Source organism: Ochotona curzoniae, unplaced genomic scaffold, assembly GCF_017591425.1.
Source record: "Ochotona curzoniae isolate NIBS_2020 unplaced genomic scaffold, NIBS_Ocur_1.0 contig_883, whole genome shotgun sequence".
Taxonomy (NCBI): domain Eukaryota; kingdom Metazoa; phylum Chordata; class Mammalia; order Lagomorpha; family Ochotonidae; genus Ochotona; species Ochotona curzoniae.
Window position 1 is genome coordinate 31,200,805 of NW_024466599.1, and position 13,165 is coordinate 31,213,969.

Here is a 13,165-nt window from a genome sequence, read left to right on the forward strand (position 1 = left end):
TTATTTAATGTTAAGAGAAGCATTATTTCAAATGCTGCTTTCAGGAAGATTTTTTTTTTCTATTTCCCTTTCTGTACTGTTTAAATTATAAACCATAGGGCCTAGTGTGATAGTGTAGTGGATAAAGTTCTCACCTTGGAAAGTGCTGGGACTCCATATGGGTACCCATTCTAAGCTAAGTAGCCCCGCTTCCCATCCAGGTCTCTGCTTGTGGCCTGGGAAAGCAGTTGAGAATGTCCCAAAGCCTTGGGACCCTGTACCCACATGGGAGATCTGGAAGAAGTTCTGGTCATCACCATGTGAGCTATCTGAACTGAGTTCCTAATTCCCCGTTTCATTCATAGCCTCAGACTGTTGCATGCATTTGGGGATGGAACCAATACATGCAAACTCTCCATCTCTCTGCCTGCCAATTAAAACAACTTTCAAAAAGAATTTTAATTGCACATATAAAATTCAAGTACTTCAAGCAAATTAAAGCACAATAGTTACTTGAGTAAAGAAAGAATCCAAACTCCTAAATCTTTATTCTGTAGAGGAATAAAGTACAGCACTTCTGCTCACTACCAAAGTATGTGGGGACTACAGGGAAGGTTTCCAAGAACTGGCAACAGTCCTACTCATGTACTTTTTTTTTTTAAAGATTTATTCTATTTTTATTGGAAAGGCAGATATACAGAGAGGAGAGACAGAGAGGAAGATCTTCCGTCCGATGATTCACTCCCCAGGTGGCCACAACGGCTGGAGCTGAGCCAATCCGAAGCCAGAAGCCTCTTTAAGGTCTCCCACATGGGTGCAGGGTCCCAAGGCTTTGGGCCATCCTCGACTGCTTTCCCAGGCCACAGGCAGGGAGCTGGATGGGAAGCAGGGCTGCCGGTATTAGAACCGGCGCCCATATGGGATCCCAGGCGTGCAAGGTGAGGACCTTAACCGCTGCACCACTGTGCCAGGCCCAACTCATGTACTTTTTATCAATTTTAATTGAACAAAATTACTCTAAACAATGAAGGAAAAATGTGGGTGGACCCTCCACAAATCTGTACCTTCAGAAGGGAAGAACTCTAGAAGATTCATATTTTTTTGTCTTTTGAAGAGCACAAAGTGATATAAAAGTTTTCACTTTGGGAGGACAAAGACTACAAACAGATGCAACTAATAGAAGAGGCTAGCACAATTTATGTAAATATTTCAAAATAAAGAGGAAAATTCACACTATCTGGCATGAAACAGTTCAGTAGGTATGTTTTCTTTAAAAGAAGAAAATTTCCTGGAAATACATGTACCTGACAGCAAAACAAAAACCAAAAAAATCTGAAGCACCTGACCTAGTGTGTCTAAATACATTCCTTTTTACAATCTTTATGGGCTTAAAAATCCATCCACAGGGACAACAGTGACTGGCCTTGTCATGTAACAGTCCCAATGCTGGGACTGGACAGTTTCAGTCCACAACCACATCACTTTTCTTTTCTTTGTTTTTAAAGATGTATTTTTATAATAAAGTCAGATATACAGAGAGGAGGAGAGACAGAGAGGAAATCTTCCATCTGTCACTCCTTAAGTGACCGCAATGGCTGGTACCAAAGCCAGGAGCCAGGAACTTCTTCCAGGTCTCCCACATGGGTGCAGGGTCCCCAGGCTCTGGGCCGTCCTCGACTGCTTTCCCAGGCCACAAGCAGGGAGCTGGATGGAAGCAGGGCTGCCGGGATTAGAACCGCCGCCCATATGGGATCCTGGCACTTTCAAGGCGAGGACTTTGGCCGCTAGGCCACCGCATTGGCCCATTTTTTTTTTAAAGATTTATATCACATCACTTCTCAGGAACTCACAGTTCCCTCACTAATGGACATGGCACAGAACTGTTTGAAATGATCTTCTGTGTCAGGAAAACAAGGGCTTTTTGACACTGCTGCTCTCAACAAACCTAAGGGGATACTCCAGAAAGCTCAAGGAAAAGGAAATTATCAAGACATGTGAATTTTTCATGAACTTTTAAAAGCCCCAAATGTAGTTGTGAGACTTTTATCTTCTAGCTATATGACCAGAATGTAAGAGGTAAATTTCTGTGGCTGACAGTTTCTATACTGCATTGTCTCATTATGTCTGAAAACTCAGAGCTGCAAATGACTATGTCAAACACCACTGGAGCCAATATGAATAGGTTTCCACTGCTCAAAGACTAGATAACTAGAACACCAGACAAAATAATGACTGAAAGAATAACACACAAAGTAGCCACCAACTCTGGAGGTGTCAAGTTCATCATCACATAAAACTGGTAATTAAGAGAGAAGACATGTATTTGCCTTTCTTCATGAACTTTTCACATTTTAAGTGAAAAAAGCAAGTCTTAGAACACACTGTAGAACACATAATATGGAGAGAATGAAATAAACACAACAATATAAAATGAGAGATGTATAGGTTTAAAAAAAATGTATGGATGCGAGAGTTAGTGTTTGACTCAGTGGCCTCACTCTGCTTGGCATGCTCGCATCTCCTGGCAGTCTGTGGGCTTGACAGCTTTGGGGCCAGTGGCAGCTTCTGACTAATGCACACACTGGAAAGAGGAAAACAATGGCTGAAACACATGGGTCCACATCACATGTGGGAGACTCACTCTACTAGCTTTGTTCCTGGCCAGCCTTGGTAGTAAGTAGGCATCTGGGAAGTGAAACAACAGATGGAACATTTTTCTATCTCTTTCAATAAATAAATTTTGAAATAAAATTAAAACTCATATTTTAAAAATATATAGAGAGAACTGGAAGAATGGCCAATTGACAAAGTTACCAGGCAGGAAGTCTGGGAAAGGGGTGGATATGATGACATTTTCACATCTTGTTAGTGTCCTATTATACTGGTTGAGTTTTTAGTAATTATAATAAATTCATTTTACTAGAGTAATAACGGAGGAAGGAAAAAACCATACCCTACCAAAAAAAATGATTACGCAAACTTATTTTTGTGCACTTTCCGAAGAATAAACTAATCTTCATTTCGTACATGTAAAGAACTGAGTCCTTAGAACATAAGAAAATGTTTCCTAAGATGAGAATATTGTCTTTCAAAAACAATAGGATATATTGTATGCAGACAAGCCAGTTATTTAGTTAATGTAATGTTTGTTTAAGGTCCTAGAAGTGCATGGACTCCCAATGAAACTGTTTACTATATCTTGAAAATAGGATGCTGGGTTCTCCGCCATCATCCATGTCAGCAATGATGGACATATGATTGTGTATAAAGATCTATACTATAGTAATGATATAAGGAAACTCAGTGAGGGGTAAGGGAATTGGGGAGAGCATAAGGGAAATCCCAGGGCCTATTGAATTGTATCAAAAAATGATAATAATAAAAATAAATTTCAAAAATATCATAAATGGGTATATGAGATACTCTTTCAAAATAAACAAAAGAAAACTTTCTAGCAAATACTCTAAAACAAATAATCCAACACATTTCAAGGGCTAAAACCACATCATGAAAGAGAGGAACTCTTAAAAAACTCCTTGGGTATGTGTTGTGCCATAGAAAGTAAGGCTACTACGGTAAGAGCATTTCTTATAAGCACAATTTCAATTTCCAATCTAGCTCCCTATTAATGTGGCTGGCAAAGTAGTGGAAGATGGTCCAAGTACTCGGGCCTCTGTCATCAACGTCAGAGACGGATCTGGCCTGACCCTGTCCTGGTAATTTGGTGAGTCAATCAGAGAATGGAAGATCTCTTTCTCTCTCTGTCTGTACCCTCTACGTCATTCTTCTCTCAAATAAACGAAATAAAAATTTTTTAAAATCCTTGTATGTTAAATGATTTTCCCCCAAAATCAACAATATAAAATACAGAATTTTCAAGTATAAGAGAAATAAGTTTCATACTCCATTCCATGTCATATTTTCCTTTTCAAATAAACCAGTACATAAAAATATTTATGTGGTGTCTTAAATTAGAGGACAAATTGAGAATGGTGCAGCAAAGGATAGCATTCAGATGGGATAGCTTACTTTTCCTGCAGTAAGGAAACAATTAGGTCTACTGCAACCAGACCTCCCTGGACCACCACTGTACCTTATATATTCTTTCACTTGTTGTCACAACCTGAATGTTGAGTTTTAGTTACAGATTCTTTCCACAGAGTCCTACCACTCTATCTGCAGTGTCTAACATGTCTGCATTGTAGCACTCCACAGACTTTTTCCCCTCGAATAAAAGCTTACATAGGCTTTTGTAAGCACTGCTTTATTTGATCATTAGCTTTTTCTTAAGTCTAAATTCTTGTGGTGAGGAGTGCTTTAAATGCTAAGATATATTTCTACAAAAAAAGTCCTGTGTTTTTGCAGTTTGCATAAAACGATAACTTAAGCATGAAACAATTCTTTCAAAGTTATTTGGAAAACTAGATAGAGGTCTGAATGGATACTCAAATATGGCTTTTAATCCACAATTCAGAAACTAAATGCCTAAAGCATCTGATTCTGTGCATTCAGTAATCATCTTCAGGATGGTGCTCAAACGAAAGTTCTGACCATTACACTGTGAAGTGTCAAGTTAATGCAACAAAAATTGGGACATGTCACAGGATGTAAGATAAGGAATCTAACAATAATATTAAGTTTTAAAAGACAAATCCATCAACTTTACTTCCTTCTACGTTTGGTGATGTAAATTTGCCGTGACAAAAAGATAACAGATTCAGAACAAACGTATATAAAGTACAAAGGGAAAGCTTACTATTCTATGATTAGATGTTCTCTCCACCCAACAACCATGTAAGAGACTAAGAGACCATGGCACTCCCGGAAGTGTGCACTCACTACTTGTTAGCAGAGGTCAAGTTTCAGACATGTTAATCGCTTTTGACCTACACTACAACTACTACGAATTCAGGCTAAGGAAACAATTGAGAGCATAAGCAAAGATGTTTACACATCTGCAACAGTCATTTGTGAGTAATAAAATAAAATGTAACGGGGTTAAAAATGGTAACATCCTCTTTAGAAAATATCTAATCATCAATCTGTATACATATATTCATAAAACCTATATACATGAATGTGCTGATGGCTATCAATTTGTATGTGATTGATCAATCTATCTGAGGGCTTAAATGCATAGAAGAAAAAGCACAGTCCTCCTCAAAGAAGCCCTACTGAACTCTGTGGCTCTGATAAAGATTTTCTTACCCTCTCTTTATTACAGTAAGATGTCAGAAATGATGAAGATTATACAGTATCTAATGACACAGATGATCCTGTGATAAAGTTCAAGCTCACCTCTACCTGTGCCTAGTTGAAGGCTCCAGATGTGACAATCCCTAACATTTCCTAACAGCCCAGTTTTCTCACTCCTTTCAAAAGACACAATACACGAAAACACCAGCAACAGCTCGATCACTTACTGTAGAGTTTTAGCAGACTGTAGTACATCTGATCCCTGTCACATTCGAACAGCTTTTGTGTCAGCTCCACTAATTTTTCCAGAGTTTCAACCTGAACAAACAAACAAAACAAAGCCAGATGGATCTACAGTTGACAAACAGAAAATGAATAATTCTTTAAATTAGCTTCATGTGAAGGGCAGATTAACTCCTCTTCAAAAGTTAAAGGGCAGAGCACAATAGTGTAAACGTACTTATTGATGCAATGAAATTAATACTTCAAAATGACCAATTTTATGCTACACATAATTTTACCACAGTGAAAAAAAAAATCATTTTGTAAATCTTAAGGAGTAAGGCTTACAATGTGGCACAGGGCGTTAAACTGCCATCAACTGCAATGTCCTATCGTTGTGGATGCTGGTTCAAGAACCAATGCTTCACTTTCGATACAGCTTCCTGCTATTAAACAGTGGAGGATAGTTCAAATGTTTGGGACCTTGCACCCATGAGCGACCCAGAGAGAAGTTCCTGGCTCCTGCCTGGCCAAAGTCAGGACTTTTTCTGGGTTTCCAATGTGGGTACAGGGGTCCAAGCACTTGGGTCATGCTCCATTGCTTTCCTAGCCAGCTGCAACAGTGGGCAGCTTGATCAGAAGCAAGGCATTTGGAACTCAAACTGGTTGCCTATATGGAATGTCAGCAATGCAGGCAGAGACCCACCTGCTATTAACACAATTCCAGTCCTGTACCTCTGCCTTACAAATAAAAATTTTTTTAACAAAGCAACAACAACCAAAAAACCGCACTAGTTACTCTATTAGTGGCATAAAGCTACCAACTAGTGGTATAAAGGAAGTTGAAATCTCCAGCTCTCAGATGAACAGTTTTCCATTTTACCTCAGGAATAAGAACAAAGTAGGTGCTGCCAATCTGAAGCCACTGAGATAACACAGCTTACACAATGTTCTGTGATCTGAGATCTCCCAGGTTTCTAGAACACGTGGGACACTTGCACAACTGCTCAGTTTCAGGAGCTAGAGGCATCACAAACGAAACACAAACCTGATTACTTGTAATACACCTCTCACAAAACCACTGAAGTCTTGTAGGCCGGGCTCTAATGCCAGGAGTCTGTAAGAGAGCCACAGAGCACGCAAGGTAAGACATGAGATGAATAGTTCTTATTCTAACCTAACTCTGCAACTAACAAAGACCTTTAGTTATGGTTACAACAGAATATAAACTACAACCTATACTCAATTTGTTTCTGGAAGACTCAGATTACTTCAAATGTTGTGCAAATCAATAGTAACTCCATAACCTTTGATTAATAAAATGGTTGTAGCTTCTTTAGATTTATGGATTAAGTTCCAAATTACATGAAATTAAAAGTGAGTATACAGATGCATTCACTCTCACACACACACACGCATACACGATTTCAGAGATGCAAACAGATTTGAGACAAAAATGTTCGATATAATAAGAATTGCTGCAACATATAAAAATAAACCAAGGGCTTTTATTTTGAAAAAAAAAATATGCGTTGTATGATTTATATGGAGGGACAGTGCTGTGGCCTAGCTCACTAAGCAACCACCTGTGATGAAGTAAGAATCCTATACGGACTCCAGGTGGAGTGCTGGCTGCTTCGTTTCCCATGCAGCTCCCTGATATTGCAGCTGCGAAAGCACAAGTACTTTGGCCTTCGCACCCAAGTGGGAGACCTAGAAGCAGCTCTGGATTCCTAGCACTGGCCTGGCATAGCCCTGGCTACTGGTGACCATTTGTGAAGTAAATGAGTGGATGGATGATCTCTTCCTGTAACCTTTCCACTCAGACAAATAAAATAAATCTTTAAAAAAAATTGTGGTGATAATAATTATTCTAACAGTTACACAAATGTTCACTTGGCATGGAAAGTGAAATCTTTAAACAGTAACACAAGCATTTAGCATCTGTCCATTTTAGTCTCTCACTGTTTTTTTCTTTTAGATTTTTATTTATGTATTTAAAGATTTATTTATTTTTATTTTTTAAAAAGATTTACTTATTTTTATTACAAAGTCAGATATACAGAGAGGAGGAAAGATAGAGAGGAAAATTTTTCGTCCAATGATTCACTCCCCATGCAGCTGCAATGGCCGATGCTATGCTGATCCAAAGCCAGGAGCCAGGAACTTCCTCTGGGTCTCCCACACGGGTACAGGGTCCCAAAACATTGGGCCATCCTCGACTGCTTTCCCAGGCCACAGGCAGGGAGCTGGATGGTAAGTGGAGTTGCCCGGGATTAGAACCAGTGCCCATATGGGATCCCGGTGCGTTCAAGGCAAGGACTTTAGCCTTTAGCCACTGTGCCAGGTCCAGGATTTATTTATTTGTATTGGAAAGACAGATTTACAGAGAGAAGGAGAGACATAGAGAAAGATCTTCCATCTGCTGGGTTACTCCCCAAGTGGCTGTAATGGTCAGAGCTGAGTTGATCCGAAACCAGGAGCCTGGAGGTTCCTCCGGGTCTCCCATGCAAACATAGGGTCCCACAGATTTGGATGGTCTTTGACTATCCTCCCATGCCACAAGCAGAGAGCTGAAAGGGAAGTGGAGGAGCCAGGACACGATCCAGTGCTAATATGGGATCCCAGCACATGCAAAGTCAGGACTCTAACAACTAGGTTGTTATGCTGGGCCCTCTTTTTTTCTTTTCTGCTAAGATTTATAATTTTGGACCTGGCACAATGACTCTATTGGTTAATCCTACTCTGTCAGCACCAGGATCCCATATGGGTGCTGGTCTGTTTCCTGGCTGCTCTGCTTACCATCAAGCTGCATGTCTGAGATCTGGGAAAACAGCAGAGCAAGGCCTAATGCCTTGGGACTCTTACTCATGGGGAGACCTGCAAGAAAAGCATGGCTTCAGACTGGCTCATAAAAAAAAAGTAAATCTTAAAAAAATTTAAAAAGATTAGAGAAAAGTAGATTTTTAGAAATATATTATTTATTTATTCATTCATTCATTTATATTGGGAAGCCAGATCTACAGAGACAAAGATCTCCCATCCACTGGTTTGCTGCCCAAATAAACGCAAAACGCAAAGGTGGGAGCTGAGGCCATTTGAGGCCAGGATCCAGGAGCTTCTGCCAGGTTTCCCACGTGAGTGTAGGGTCCCAAATCCTTGAGCCATCCTCTGCTGCTTTCCCAGGATAGAAGTAGAGATTGATAAAAGGTAAAGCAGCCAGGATATGAACCAGTGCCCTATGGGATTCCGGAAATTGCAGGTGAAGATTAGCCTGTTGAGCCACCACACCAGCCCTTCATCTTAGTTTCTTTCAATAATTGAGAAATATGGTATATCCCTAATTAGACCTCACTATGGTTTAGTCAAAAACTGTGGCTTCAAGTGCTCATTTTACAATTTTTGAAACTGGAATAGAAGACAAATCATTTTCACTCAGATTCCAAGGAATTGTCATTCTAACTATAGTATTTTCATCATTTGCAAGAGGGCTTCACCATTAAATACCACATTTCAATCACAGCATTATGAAAGGAAAACTACACACTCATTAGCACTAGCTGCTCCAGGCTAGAGGAGGTACCTTTACTGCCTTCGCCACTCAGCTCCTCACGAAACCAGCTATCCACTGAATTGGATCTCTTATTTATAAGCCCCCATGATTTTTAATTTTCAAAAATAACATTGCATAATGTTAAATTAAGAAACCAAGCAGAAACTAACATCCTGCTTGCAGCATTGGTAGAATGACAGAAAAAAATCAGTAGAGCAGAAATTGTAGAGTGTTCTCATTCTTACCATGCCAGTGCCCACATTTTGAGATATAAGAAGTCAAATGTTGAACAAACTGACCACTGAAATTGACCATGGAAACATTAATATCTAACACGCATAACACAATTTCTACTCAAAAGGATTTTCTCACATTATCTGCTTTGTCACACGCATCATGCTGTAAATGAAACCAACAGCATCGTATGCAAAAAGCCCTTGAAAAACTAGCAAATAATCCTCTTTAGAACATGGTAAAATATAAAGGCTACATTCACTAACAACTTTCAATATTACTGCTGATCCAAATGCCACCAATCTAAATCACACAACTTTAATGGCAAACTCTTCCCGTTTGTACCTGATTAATCTGTCTTTCCCTGGCAGGACAGCTGATTTATACAGCAGATCTTCCTAGGTTTCATTTTGAAATTGATAACTGTTTTCACATATAAATCTCAATCATCAAAAGAACATCTAGGTCAGATTAACTAAATCTCCTAGGCTGCTGTAGTAGCCAACACTGCTGGCTTATCTCTTAACATCTTAACTGAATTTTAAACAATCCAAGTTGAAAGCAGAAACAGAAAATGTAATGAGAAGATGCAGAAGAATAGAATTCTAATTGCAATGTTAAATGTAACATTAAAATGAGGTAATGTTAATTAAAACAACAAACTGATCTCTGGTTCTTTCTGTTTTTGCTAAAATCCATTTAATGAACAGTGAGGATAATATACTTACTTTAACAGCAAAACACATGTTTGTTTCTACCTGGGTCCATGTGTTTCAAAACCACAAATTTATAAAGTAACAATTCAACACTACAGTTACAAGCATTGAGGAGGGAGAGCAGGCAATATAATCCAAAACAAAGTATCACTACCTGAATTGTACCACACTACTGCAATGTAGACTTGCTGGTATCAAAACAAAGCTTCTATGGTTATTAGTTAAAAACAGCCATCAGGGGCCAGTGCTGTGGTGCTAGGAGTCCCAGCTGCTCCAATTCTAATGGCCTGGGAGAGCAAGAGGATGGCTCAAGCCTTTGGGTCTCCACACCCATATCAGAGACCCAGAATAAGCTCCTGACTCTGGACTTTATGTTGGCCCAGTGCCAACTGTTGGGGGTCATTTGGTGAGTGAACTAGAAGGATTACCTTTCTGTCTTTTTCCCCCCACACCCACCATAACTCTGCCTTTCAAATAAACACACACACACACACACACATACGTAGGCAGATTCACAGAGAGGAAAGACAGAGAGAAAGAGCTTCCATCCACTGATTCACTCCCCAAATGACTGCTATGGCTGGATCTGGATGGCAAGTGGAGCAGCCAGGACACAAACCACATGCCCATATGGGATTCAAGCATTTGCACCAGAAGAACTAGCCCATTGAGCCATGGTGCTATCCTAAATAAATAAATCTTAAAAAAAAAAAAAAAAGGCATAAAATAGTAGTATGTTTTAAGTGAAAGAAAAGATGTTTCCTGTTGTATTTTGAACTCTTTTTCAAAACAGATCATCTTAAATTTTACAGTGACAAAAATCTTTTACCTGTCTTTTGTTGCCACTACTGCTAGCAGGTGTTGGGACTAAAACCTCCCACCAGAGCTTCATATCTATATACATGTATTACATCTATCCTGGTTTTCAAGGTAGCAAAACTGGAATTTAAAAGCCTGAATTTGGTCTAAGAAAAGGTAAGGGAAGAGTAACAAAGACTGGGATTTTATGAATGCAAGCTTTTGTTCCTAACCCCAAGGGCACCAATTCTCCTCGTGTTCTCCATCGTGTTCAACAAGATGCCGGGGGAAAGATGACAGAAAAATAATACTTCAATTTCCACAGTGACTAATTAATAGGCTCCAATGCTCACACTCTGACCTTAAACTCTTTGTCCCAGTTGATTTTCAAGGCTTCTTGGAAAGGTGTCTTTGAAGATGTGCATGAATGTATATGAAAACCATTTGAGTGTGGAAGTTTGACCAGCAGGCCTGGCGTGATTGCTCAATGGCTAAATCCTCACTTTGTACATGCCAGGATCCCATATGGGTTCCAGTTCATGTGCCGGCTGCTCCACTTCCCATCCAGCTCCCTGCTTGTGGCCTAGGAAAGCAGTAGAGGACGGCCCAAAGCCTTGGGACCCTGCAGCCATGTGGGAGACCCAAATGAAGCTCCTGGCTTCGTATTGATTCAGCTCTGGCCATTGCAGACGCTTTAGGAGTAAACCAGTCTTTTTCTCTGTACCTCTTTTTTCTGTATATCCACCTTTTCCAATAAGATAAATAAATCTTAGGGCAGGAAGGGAGGGAGGAAAAGTATGACCAGCACTGGTGGTACTTTGTAGCGGGAAATCTGGGTTTGACGCCCAGGGAAAGAAGAGGTCAGAACAAAAGATGCCAAGTTTGAAGCAGAACTACACTATTTCCATGCTGGTGTTGAGAACATGATGATGCCTGGCACACAGCAGGCCCTCAGCGAGCACTGAACTGCTCAGATGCCTAAGGGTAAGACAGGCTATTTACTTACAGAAACCTTTAACAGGATTAACATTTCATACTACTATTTAACTTTTTATGCTTGTATACATCATCTCTTCCTAAATTTAACAATTAGTTTTGAAACACACAGTAAATCATTCAAAAGGTATTGGATCAGAACTCAGAAAGTCCAATCTCTACTACTGTGACTCCTTAAGGAGGTCTATCTGGAAGGACATGACACTTCTGTTTTTATATATTAAGGATTTTATTAGAAATGGTAATGGTATTTGACCCACCTTTGAGAAATAACCCTAAGCAATCTAAATAATAAGCATTTCTATCGGTAAAGCAATGAAATATAGCACCTTAGTAACAGTGAAAATTCATTTCAAGGCTATGTAGATACAATGATGACAGGTGAAGAGGACAAATAAGCCATGTAAGAGGCCTTCAAAATGCTGGCAGAAAATGGAACTAAAAGATAATACACATTTTCCACCAACTTTTTGAAGCTTGTTTGTATAAAAGAAATATACAATATATCATAGAGCAAAAAACCCACAAAGGTAACTAAGAGTAATGGTTTGACAGCAAGTCATTGTACTTGACACATTTTAAACACAAAACTATGAGGTTTATGTTGGGGGAGATCAGATTGCTTGTCATTGCTGATAAGACACAGAATAGTATTTCTTTCACAAAGAGATTCTCCTTGAAGTTTGTTAAAATATTTTGTGAACATCTCCTTAGCTGTGCGTTTCATTCCCAAATGTGTCTCAAATTGAAAGGATCCAGTGCTTGTTTGGCCTGCAGAGGATGATACCTGTGCAAGAGTTAAGAAGGCTGGTCTTCAGCACAGGAAAGAATGTCACTTAATGCTTAGTAATGGACCAGGTACTCCATGTATTATCTTATTAGGGTTACCCATGATATTCCAAAGAGGAAAAACAAAATACGGTCAAAGCATGTCCCAGTCTCATGGCCTTCCAACTGGCCCATCTCTCCGCCTTTAAAGCTTTTCTGTCTCCAATTCTTGGTGTAGCTGGCTGCCAATTTAACTTTCAGTTCTCATCCCAAACACTACTAGTCTGAAACAGATCCTTCCCACAACACATTTTTATGGTAGGTATAACATTTTTTCAAGATGCATTTTGTAAAGATTTATCTCTTTAACTAGACTATGTTATCAAAATTATTTGTTAAAAAGAGGAGAGGAAGGGAGAGGTAAAAAATAGATGAAAGGCAGCAGCAGAGAAAGTGATCAATCTTGGAAACCACTTAAATGCTATCAACAACCTTAGAGAAATAGCTTCTTTATTCAGGAAATGACAATTGAAGACATCTGTCTATCAGCTCTCAGGGTTCACACAGGGGAAGCAGTATTAGATCCATGTCAGGGCTTAGTTTATCTCGTGCCTCTGTTAATTCGCTGTACATTCTGTTAACCAAGGTCCCCTCCTTCAATTATTATGTATCATTTAAGATGAATGAATTGAAGCATCCTAAG

The 13,165-nt window shown here is 39.4% G+C and overlaps 1 protein-coding gene across 1 annotated transcript in view; it reads right to left on the reverse strand.

The window, feature by feature from the left end:
- Positions 1 to 13,165, reverse strand: part of LRPPRC (leucine rich pentatricopeptide repeat containing) — an 88,551-nt gene that overhangs the window by 21,180 nt on the left and 54,206 nt on the right. The window contains exons 26-27 of the mRNA XM_040993168.1: positions 6,446 to 6,514; positions 5,403 to 5,493 (exon numbers count right to left, since the gene is read on the reverse strand). Coding sequence (XP_040849102.1) covers positions 5,403 to 5,493; positions 6,446 to 6,514 — 160 coding nt within the window. The remainder of the gene's footprint in view (positions 1 to 5,402; positions 5,494 to 6,445; positions 6,515 to 13,165) is intronic.